Below are 11,928 nucleotides of genomic sequence, written 5' to 3'. Positions count from 1 at the left end.
GTAACACGCTTGCACGTAAAGTACACGTTAAAAGAACAAAAAATTGATGTAAATTGTATATAGTATCGAACTAGTAAGTAACAGCTAGATAGGGAAAGTCGTGTTGTTTGTTTAGAGAAAAGTAGAACAATGTTAAAGTTTTCCTCGTTTATATATTTAAGGGAAGAGCATTTATTGTCGGAATACGTGAACACAGCATACACTTTAAATATCGTAAATGACTCCTAATATTATTCCAAATACTGCATTCGCTTCACTGATATTGACCAATTATCAGTTCTAAATCAGGTTTAGCTTAAAGGATAATAAAACAATTTCCGCGTACCTTAGTTTATTAAAACAGGCAACAAAAGAATTCTTTTTTTATGAAAGCTATCAAAAGACATTTACAAATTATTGATTTACATAATATGGACAATCAATATCAGAACAAAAAAAAACTAAATTATTTCGGTGTATAATAACATTCAACAGGCCACTTAAAAGACAACTACTATCTTCTTTTGTGGTTTCTAGCTTCATTGTATTTCATTCAACATTGTTAATGAAATTAAAAACTCCATATTTTTCGGCGACGCCGTCTAAATTCGTTTTCGTTTCCTATGCCACGTGACTTCAGTTGGCAAATCAAACTACTTGATAACGCATTATAGATAATTTATCAAAATGGAAGATTTATGCAACGCTCTGCCTGATTGGACGAGAGTGTCAATTTCTTTCACTCTGTTGATTGTGCTACGCTGAGTGACATGTAGCAAAGCGTTTATCCTAAACGACGCTGTTCACAGTTTTAAAGCTAACTTTGGCTCAGTATATTTAGCAAGAATATTGATATATCTCAAAATGATAAGTAAGTTTAATAAATATGATAAAAACCTGTTCAAATACCAAAATATATCAAATTAAAGAAAGAGCTGAATACGGTCTGCGTATCACATGAATAAGGGTGTGATAAGAGTCTTTTATGTAGAGAAGTGCTTTTTAAAAGATTTTCCTTGTTACAATTGTCGTCTGTATATGAAAAGGTTTCTTGCTTTTGTGACTTATTCAGATTGCATATTAAAATGAGTACTTGTTTGCTTTGATATATTTGTTATAAATTATTTAACTGATTTATTATACATTTGTATATGAATATTTTTCTTTAGCATGGTATGCAAATATTGAACTCAGTTGAAATCTGTTTCAATATATATATAATGACTGAATCTCATTACACTGAAATGAAGGTACGCTGCATACAGTTTATCTAAAGTATGTGATATTATAACGGTCAAACTTTGCTTTTGAAACAGAAATATTGAAATGATTACAATTGTATGTTTTGCTTGACCTTCACTTTTTTATAGGTGTGACGTCATTGTCCTAATATTCATGAATAGCGAATATGCATTTGTTAAAGCGGGATCAGTTGGCCTATTTTAGAAATAAATAAAAAAATCCTTTAATTGATTTTTTTCTCATGTATTCTAATCAAACTTGATTTGTAGCATCTTTATTAGGCCCGCAGCCAACTTTGTTCAGCTGGAACATTTGACCCCTTTTAGGGGCTGCTAGAGCTAAAACTAGAAATGCCTTTATACAGCGTCTCCTGAACAGCTTGGTGGATCTTTGTCATACTTGGTCAAGAGCATCATTATAAGGTCCTCTTACAAATTTATTTATATAGGAATTTGGGCCCTATTAGGGACCATTATAGCTAAAAGTAGATATGCCTTTCTTCGCATTAACCACTAAAATGTAATGGATTTTTATCAAACTCGATGTGTAACAATATCGTAAGGTCTCCTGCTATTTTGTTACAAATGGGGATAGGGACCAATTTAGCTAAAAATATAAACACGTTTAATGACCTCTTCTCATGAACCGCTTCATGAATCTTCATCAAACTACTGCTGTAATTATTCGTCTAAGGATAAACGAAACAAAATTGCAACCCTACGAAACCTTTGCGAAAAATTAAACGAGAACCATTTAAATTGTTAAAGTGCGGTGTTTAGTTTTGCAGTTTGAAAAATGTTAATTGAAAGATGAATGTTAGATGAAAAATTCATAAACTTCTTTCCTTATTACAATTCGCCGACCATCATTTTTAAAGATATTTCTTGTTAGCTACTGTTTCGAATCTAAAAAAAAAGAAGATACTTTTACTTTAACAGAGCATAACTTGATTCAATGAATTGTACTCGGTATCTACTTGTACAAGCTATTGTGTAAGTATTGTCAAGTATCTACTTTTAGTGTGAATTCGATGTAAGGGATGTAAGGGATATCACCAGATTTTATTTAATGAATTATACAATTCAGATAGTTTTCAGGCGTTAAATACTTGATAGTTATGTCCATCTGGTGGCTTATCGTTTGAATTAATTACCTCGTCATATATCTTAACCCTTACCATGCTAAATTTCTATAATGGACTGGCCCATCTTCCAATTTGGGCAGTACCATTTATCATCTGAAGGTGTGTTTACTGAAAATTAACAGACTGAATAGCGAACAGTGCAGACCATGATCAGACTGCACGGATGTGCAGGCTGATCTTGGTCTGCATTGGTCGCAAAGGCAGAATCAATCGTGTCCAGCATGGTAAGGGTTAAAATTTTGGCAACATTATCACTGCTTCTCGTTACACTGAATATAAATAAATCATTAAGATGAACCTTGTACCTGTAAGGAGTTCCAGAGTGAATTACAAACTTAATATACAGAAACAACGACAAAGTAACAACGCAATATACAGCATGCAACAATCCTTAACAAATACTTATACAGAAGTAGTAGTATAAAACTTACTTATATACATACCAATAAAAGTAGCATAATAAAATGGGTTTAGAAAATAGCATAGAATAACTTTACAAAGCAGTATCCGGGATTCCACTCTATGAAACCTGTTCCTTTGTATATCAATATACTAAAAATGAAAAATGTCACAAAGTTACTCAAATGTGACTGATCACCTTAAAGTCTTCTTTTCGTTGATCGCCTTAAAGTCTTCTTTGCGCTGGTTGCCCTCTCACCAAAACTAATACAGTCCTAATATAGTAATTATCCGATTCAAATATGTTGAAAGTGTATCAATTTTAGTACCGTGTTTCACGGGCCTGTTGCATATATAGATCATGTGTCCATTCGCACAGAAGTGTTCCACGGAAGGAATATTAATCTATGATATTTTTCGATTTTCCGTCGAAACCAGAATGGCATTTGTAACGACAAGTGTCATTTGGTGGGCCAGTCGTCGACTGCTAACTGGAGTAAATAGGAAGGTGCTAAAGGAACTTTTTAATGGAATGATGTTTCCAAGTGTCAATTACAAGTGTACAGTTTCCTGTCCTTTAGTATAAAGAGCATTGCTTTTAAAACATGATGAAACTGTAACATAACGTGTTCCACGATCATAACCTATGCTCAGTTCGTGTAAAAATGCTGAAAAGATATTGGCTAACAATCGGCTGGGGCGGCGGAGGGGTGGGGGTTTCCTGACAAAGATACATATTAATATTTAAAAATCGTAAATTGTTTTAGTGTACAGACTCAAATGTTTTCAGGAAATGACAAGAGTGAAAAAAAAACAAAAAAAAGAAAGAAACGATAATATATAAATAGTGTGTCAAACAAATTTGAATATAAATAATGATAGGTAATATAAAGTTATATATTGGTACCACTACTATTTACAGTACATCGTTCAATAATTGTACTTCTTGACTGTCCGTCGTTATCTTTACAAAAGAGTTGTACAACTTCTCAAGTAGCAAAATTTGAGTAGGTGTTGTATATCTCCAAATAAGCAGATATGCACTGGTAGCAAAACTTGAGCTGTTCCTGAAATAAATAGTACCCGTTATGTGATCAAAATAAACACACGAGAAGATGAAATATAAAGTGATCATTATTGCGTTTATATATTTTATGACCAGATTTCATATTTGTAATTATGAACAATTAATAAGGTTAATCTATGTAAACATGAAGCAAATACATCCTTGTGAATTTACAGTACTATATACTAGTAAAATAAGTCACAGGTAAATACACTGAGAATATGCAATGCCAATAAAATACGCTGACTATGTTCTGACTGAAAATGTTCTCGATTTAAATCAACATCTAATGATTAAATAATTTAATGAAAATTGGAGCAGAAGATACTTAAGAAAATCGCGAGGATGCGATATTGAAGCTCAAAGTTAGAATCAAAATATTTATGATTGTATAGTGGTCAATTAATTTACCACAGATGTTATAGACTGTTTCCGATGTGTTCTGATTTTCCTCACAGTGTTAACAACACTGACTTGTCTTTCTGCCTCCAGTTTCTCTAGTAGTTTGTACACGACACAAAATAACCCAGTTCTCTCATAGCCATTCCTGAAATTAATATCAGTTTTCCCTCTGTGAACATTTATTTTAAAACAACAATTACTCAAATAGTACATCAATTCTGTATATGAATAGTTTTACAAATATTATTGTTGCAAATAATAACGTAATTTATTCGTACGTTTATTATATACCGAATGTACAATTTTATTACTTGTTTAAATTTATTCAACAGTTTTAAATAAACTTTAATGCGACATGCCAACAGACGAAACTTTCAAAACAGATAAGAGATAACAATTATTATCAGGTATCGAAAATGATTAACCAGTATTTTTAAAAAGACGTGGTATGCGTATGATTTGAAGTACATATTCATATATCGTGACTAGCAATTTGTATTTACGTATTGTTACATAATTACTTGATTGCATGAACCAGCCTTTGTTATTTATTCAAAAGGTCATACAGTCATAAAGCCTACCAAACCATTTACAAGCCTTTTTCTGCATTTCAACAGCTTTGAAATAAATATGAAGGTGCGCAGCTTTAAAATAAAGAAACTAGTGAATCTTACAAGCAGTGAACTACTATATGAGGTTGGTCCTCAGTTTGACGATTAATGATTTTTTCTACATCTTTCATGAAGTGAACAAAATCTTCAACACTGTCTGGAACCGTCTTAGATCTTCCCCATTTTGTGTATTGGAAGTGATAAACAGTTTTTTCTTCACTCTGTGGAAAAGATTGATGACATGTGCTTTGAGAACTGGAGTGGGTCATAAAATTGTTATCATTAATTAACCCTTAAGAAATCATCTAACGCACATTTTTTTTCCATTTGGCATACCTTTGAATGAATTTCTGTCTGAGTAAGTTGGTCAGATTGAGACGAGTACATTAATTATAAATTGTTAATTCCTTGTCGGAAATTCATTAAAAGCAAATTATCCGATGTTTACAAACAAATTATAGTTTTGCAAAAATATCATACATACTGATAGTTTGTTGAATTGCATTTTAAAGACATTAATCTATGTTTATTGACTTGATACAAAGATATGCTAAATATCAGTCAAACTATAAACTTTGCTCTAAATTATTGCAGGATAATTAGACTTCGCTTTTATTTAAGAATCACTTATTACAATCATAACGTCGAGAAATGTATGTTTCTTTTCAAAAATATTTTTGTATGATCTTGGCAAAGTATTAAGTGTAGTGTTTTGTATGAAGCATCCGTATTTTTATCACACCTTTCGGGTCAATGAGACAATACTTTTAGTTTTAACTTCCTACCTTCTTAGTGGTTTGAATAGATACTTTCTTCAAGACATATTGTTCTTTTGTCTCACACTTTGAGCTCGTTACAATAAAATCACCACATTGTAAGTCTCATTGTCAGCTGGAAGATATTTTCCAACATTCTGAAAGGTATTTCAGTTTAAAAAGCATAACAAGTACCATTTCTTGAAGCATGTCTCTTAAATAAAACAATTATGAGGATATTAAATGGTCACACAACAATTGTGTTCAGTGTCTTTCATTTAGTTACCGAAACACAATATCTCTTTCTTTCATTAAGTGTGCTATCTACTAAATACAATTAATTTCCACATATTTCTTTCATAAAGATACTTTTACAATGCTGCATGTATATGCATATTCATGTAAGGTCAATATAAAGTTTTTACACAGACGTTAAAGTTATCGCTTATACACCTAGTAATATCGTCAATTATGGATTTAGTCTCCCACACAAAAACAGTAAGATAAGACTTCCTATCACAAAATATCTCTCCACGTCTGTCAAACTTCATAATTCTTAAACATGTTTTTTATAACGATTATCACATCCCTTTTAGCAAGAGGATAACAAACAATTATAGCGAATAACTTGCATCCTTGACATAATCAGTTGCGAGCTTCTTATGACTTGTGGTACATGGAACTTTAAAACCCCAGACTATTTCGTCGTGGTGTTTTATGTAATTCACAGAAATTCAGATCACTGTCTACAGTATGTAGGTATACTATATGTATATTATTCAACAAAATAAAGTAGTCAGTACATTCTGATTATGAGATTCCACTAAAGCAACAACACAAGAACTGTTCTGTTGATAAATCATGCAGATAAAATCTTCGACAGTTCCAGGAAGTGGGGATTGTGCAGCAACAAACAAGTTCTTGATCCTGAAACTCTGAAAGAAAATGTATAATGTGTCATTGTCTTTTTGAAGTGTATATTTGGTACTTGTTTTTTTTTAATGCCAAAGGTTTGAATATTGATAAACATACTAGAAAGTTTAACTAAACGTATTGTTTCTAGTTACCTCCATTTATGGCTTTTACTCATTAAGTTGATGTCGTGCATTTGTAACCATCTAATCATGCATACCATTTAACTGAATATTTGTTTCATCTGTTATTAACATAAGATTTAAAGTCTTTCGAAACATTAAATGTATGCATTATACTGTTTGGACAGTTTTCGTTTGTATATACAATGTTATATCACTCACAACGTACAGCGTTCAGAAGTAAAGCATTTAAACAAGGAAAAAAACTCCAAGCCCCTCTTAAACAACAGAATATATACAGCAATTTCCGAATTAATGTGTAAACGATAGACACATACACAAACATAGGCCATGTATAACAACATACAAAGCACGGATAAACACATACGGGTACAGTCAACATCAAATATACTACTAGTTTCAGACCCTTAATTGCAGGAAAGCTCATATTTTATCTACTTCATGTTCCAAATTTATCGAAGAGTGTTAAGGAAAATTTGGGTCGAAAGCACAGTCGCAGAAATTATCCATGTTTAGATAATACATCCGAAATACTTTAGTGTTTATTTGTGTAAGGTACTATACAGCCATATACTGTTTCTTAGAAGTACATAAAAGAGGATTCCAGTATGTATTTACAGATATATTCTCAACAAAAGGCCTATCATTTAGAAATATATGTAACAAAGAGATATATTCAAAATTCAGGAAATATGGCAAGGTAACATTACAGGAGATAGTCATTTACTAGATATAAATGCGCCATATAGAGAATGCTATTCGAAAATGAAATAACAAGATATTACTTACATTTATAAAGACAGCATTTATGTAGTCATGGTGACCATCTGCTCTTGCAAGGTACAGCCGTACTCTACTGCGATTAGCTTGAAATATAACAACAAAGGAATACCTACAGAAAGTTCACTCCCTGACAGATTATACGAGAGTTAGCTATTTCTTTTGGAATGTTATGCCTTTACCTAAACGCGTGTTTGGTAAATGTCATGTACAAACTTCAAGAATGTGTACAGAAACCATTAAACGCAATCGAAGAATATTGTGAAACACTGGAACATTTGAATGTAAAAGAAAAAATGTTTCTTGTTTAACGTGGGTTGTCGACGAAAGTCCCCACCTGGAATGGATGGAACAATTTATTTCCAGCCGAGCCCACGACAGGCGTCATATTTACCTCCCCAGCATCCAGTCTAGGCCGATACTTCTGGAAACAGTACCAATTTAAGTAAATCACCCCCTAGCACTGAACACTAGTTGGGATATCAGCCGCGACCGGGAATCGAACACGGTCCGCTGGCGCTGTAGTCCAACCTGTTGACCACTGCACCACTGACGCCCTAATGTGACCATTTGGACATACTTGCATTACATAAGGGCATTGCTTTACATTGTTATATACTTGAAACGGTGTCTTAGAGTATGTCAGTACTAGCAGTAAAACTGAAATACGATTATTGTGATGCACAAAGTTTGGAAGAGAATCTTGTTTATTTTGTATTACACATTATATATGCAAATCACAGCTGATAGATATTTATTACCAGGGATATCAGAATGTCGTCGATTTTTATCCTTGTATTGTCTCCTATTTTCTTGACGATCCTCCATATCTTCCTTACTCTCAATATCAATTTCTTTTCTAAGAGTCTGGAAAACATTAATAATAAAGGGTTGTGTTTACAATGCAGAAATACTGTTGTTGTTATGTACATGGAACACAAAACAGAGTTATTCACATTCACTATTACCTAAAGTAGCACAATTTCATGTGAAAATACAACAAACCATACTGGAAGCCATAAAGAAACGGGATGTCTCTAATTTAGAAGCATTTTGTGACTAGAGTGGGAGTATTTTTAGCCTATTAGAGCATCCAAAATTGGAAATATTAGGACTAAGCTCGATTGTCTTGAACCTATCTTTTGCCAATTTTGCTGAACAAACCTCAAACATGTCTGTGAACAACTTTTTATCTGCTTTGTATGTAAATCCTTGAATCTCTTCAGCCGTCAACGCTTCACAGCCGAATGAAAGCGAGTGCACCAAAGACTTGTAAAGGAACTTGTACTGCTCCTAAAATGTTATAACTCAAACTTCTGTAATGCCTGACTTTGTGGTTTCGGTAGTTAACTATATTACATACTAAATTCCGGTCTGCGAAAAACCGCAATTTCAAACTTTAAATTGATGGTTTGTATACTTATATAGGCTACCGTTTAAAACAAACACATGAATTCACAAGTAAACCTTACTACGAAGTAAGATAAAACATAAATATTTACTTTGTAAAACATATCATATAACATAAGATCTCCTATTAAGGACGTATTTGAGCGTACGTATTAATGTCTCCCTTCAGCCATTGAGAATGTATTAATGTTACTTTTGGCCACTATGATAAACTATGAATTGTACAATTACATTTAATTACTAAGAATTGCTTTCATGTAATTTGCGTCTTCAATCTATAAAATTAGAACACTCAATTATTAAGAAACGTTCATGTTATTTGCATATTCAATCTATAAAATTAGAGATCTACGAGTTAAAAGAACAAGTCATATACTGATTGATCATAATAAATTTGTTGTCTGTTTTTGTTTTGCATCCGTACTTACAGCGGTTTGAACCATATTGACCCTTTGCTCCCTCATTCTGTTAACACAGTTGACTACATCTACAGATCTTTCACACTTGCCTTCTTCTGTAAGTTGGTCCAGAGCAATGTAAGTGCCAGTTCTACCTACTCCCGCACTTGCAAATGATAATTATTTAAAATGACGAATAATTACATTAATTCCGTCCGGTAAAAGTCCCTTCCGTGAGTATTTATTGTTATTGAGCTATATGCTAATTGCTTCATACGTCTAATTGTATAACTATAAGTTACAATGTAACTGTTAAAAGATTTACTAACGTGTGGCGCTGTTACCTTTTGTAATAATGGGTTGCATATACACAATAAAATTTGAATAGCCGCGGAGAAGGGATTTAAGCTCTTTTGGCCAAGCCATACGTCTTACATGATTATCAGTCTTTATACGAAAAATATTGAAAATTTACTGCCATATTAATTTATGTCAAAAATGTGACTAGTCTATATATACATGTTCAAACTTTACCTGCAATGGATGATGACTGGACCACCTAATATTACTGGAACGGCCTTCACCCTCTGTCTAAATTCTACGAGACTTGTCACTTCTTCTGGCACACCTTTATCCGGCCATGCCGTGTAATGTAGCTGCACCACGTGTTTCTCTTCTTTGCCCTAGTAATTTAACTGAATCTTATTAGATATCACACTTTTCTTAAAAAGTTTCGTTCCTATAAATTTTCATTTCAATGATTTTAATCCGTTCTATCTACCCCAGAGAAAGATTATATAATATCATTACGGAGAGTGCTTGATGTTCAAGGACAGAACATTTAAAAAGGATCACTTACAGAGTTTCAGAACATTTCTGAGTGTAAAACATGTCCTGATGAAATATTATAACACTAGAACACTAGCTTTTCGACTTTGTCAAGATCAGGAAATAATATATTACATTTATTCAAGCATTTCAATTCATTAAAAGTATTTTACTTAATATAACTGGAAGTAGAACAATATTTATAATATAAATTTCATGAGACAGGCACAAAACTGGTTCAATTAATTGGAGAAAAAATGTTTTGTGTCATGTCATTTGTATTTGTTTAACTGAAAGTTTAAAGAAATTTAATTGACGTACGGAGCAGAGCCTTAACTTACCTTTGATATGGTGAGGGTTCTGACAGTATACTCAGCAAAATCTTCAATACTACGACATGTCGCTTTAATTTGACCATAGACCTCCTCTTTATCTGAATCTGGCCAGTACTTTTCACACTTCTTTCCCTTTGTGAAGACACAAACCATATTTTAATTGGAGATAAGAAAGGTAATAAAGTTTTGAGGTAGAGTAAAATGGCATTATATTATCATTAAGATTTAAACTTTCTAAGCAAATAAATAAAAAAAACCGACACGAAGTAAAATATTAAAACAACACTTTCATCGGCATATTGGCCCAGTATAAATACGTTCGATTAGCACACTCTCTTCTAATTTACTTGCATTAACCCACTGCCTAAATATAAACAAGGAAAGCCTAGAGGGTGAACGAAACTCAATCGAAAGGACGCGAGTTAACACATTGTCCTTAAATTCCGATTAAAATCTTTGATATTTAGTAATCGTCCTGTAAAGCGAATACAGTAACACATAAAGCGCAAGCAGGAATGCTTCTAAACAAAAATTATATGGTTCGAAAAGAAGAAGACAATAAAGCAAGTGCTCTTTCCCCCGTCATTCAACTGTTTTACAGACGGCAATATAACTTTACCAACTTTCTGCTATCATCATATTAGTATTTTAATACAACCATCTAGAAAGTCAAAGTTTAAAGTATCAACTATCTTACCGAAGCCTCACGGAGATTGGTCAGCATAACAATGATATCAGATTTCTCATTCCAAACCATAAGCCAGAAAGTTGAGAACTTGTCTGTTGTTTTTGCAGTAGGACCTACAGATCAGTGTGCATATTAAAAATACATGTTTATAATCAATATAGATATGTTTTGAATTTTTCAAATTTCAATTTATTTCATTTGTACATAATACACTTTAAAACTGCAAGCTGACACATAAACTTAGACGTAAAAGTGCTAAGTTGGCTAAATAAACTGCACTACAGTTAAGACCCTAACATTAAACAGAGTGCCATAATTACGTCTTAAAAAGAATATCATAAATAACTGCATTCTGGACAGGATTCCTAAATGGATTATTCTCGTAAAAATCAAATATAGGTATTTTACACTTGAAAAGTGATTCTTGTTTCAATACAGAAGTTAAATGTAAAATGTACCTAGGGCTGCAATATACACTTTCTTTCTGTTGTTGTAGCCCTAAAAGATAAAGGGGTATTTCGGACTATCACAATATTAATTACCATTTTCAAGCAAATAATGAAACAATTACACATGGTGTTAAAATACATCTCTGATACTGCTAGAGAAACAATAAATATGCCGAATGTAACCCTATATGATAGGAATTCCAATATCTTTAAATTCAACTGGTTTAGCGGAGATGTTCACACAATTGTTTCTTCTATTCATGTATGTGCAAACCTTACTTAATAACACATACATTGAATAAATCCCCTCAGAAGAAGTAATTTAATCTTAGAATGAAATAGGTAGACATGTGACACTTTTTAGTTTCGGTACTCGTCGCCTGTCAA

The 11,928-nt window shown here is 32.6% G+C and overlaps 1 protein-coding gene across 1 annotated transcript; it reads right to left on the bottom strand.

Moving 5' to 3' along the window:
* Nucleotides 1-4,932: 4,932 nt before the first annotated feature.
* LOC128548582 (receptor-type tyrosine-protein phosphatase alpha-like) lies at nt 4,933-11,202 on the bottom strand. The gene is made up of 10 exons (XM_053523849.1): nt 11,102-11,202; nt 10,411-10,536; nt 9,776-9,924; nt 9,272-9,407; nt 8,598-8,726; nt 8,195-8,300; nt 7,443-7,519; nt 6,402-6,533; nt 5,629-5,756; nt 4,933-5,064 (listed from the first exon to the last, which is right to left on the bottom strand). Exons 1-9 carry the CDS (start codon nt 11,159-11,161, stop codon nt 5,697-5,699), a joined length of 975 nt encoding a protein of 324 aa, XP_053379824.1. The 5' UTR covers nt 11,162-11,202; the 3' UTR covers nt 4,933-5,064; nt 5,629-5,696.
* Between the last annotated feature and the right edge of the window lie 726 nt (nt 11,203-11,928).

This window comes from Mercenaria mercenaria, chromosome 14 (assembly GCF_021730395.1).
Source record: "Mercenaria mercenaria strain notata chromosome 14, MADL_Memer_1, whole genome shotgun sequence".
Lineage (NCBI taxonomy): Eukaryota > Metazoa > Mollusca > Bivalvia > Venerida > Veneridae > Mercenaria > Mercenaria mercenaria.
The sequence above is the reverse complement of the archived record's forward strand: the minus strand, read 5'-3'. Positions and strand labels throughout refer to the sequence as shown.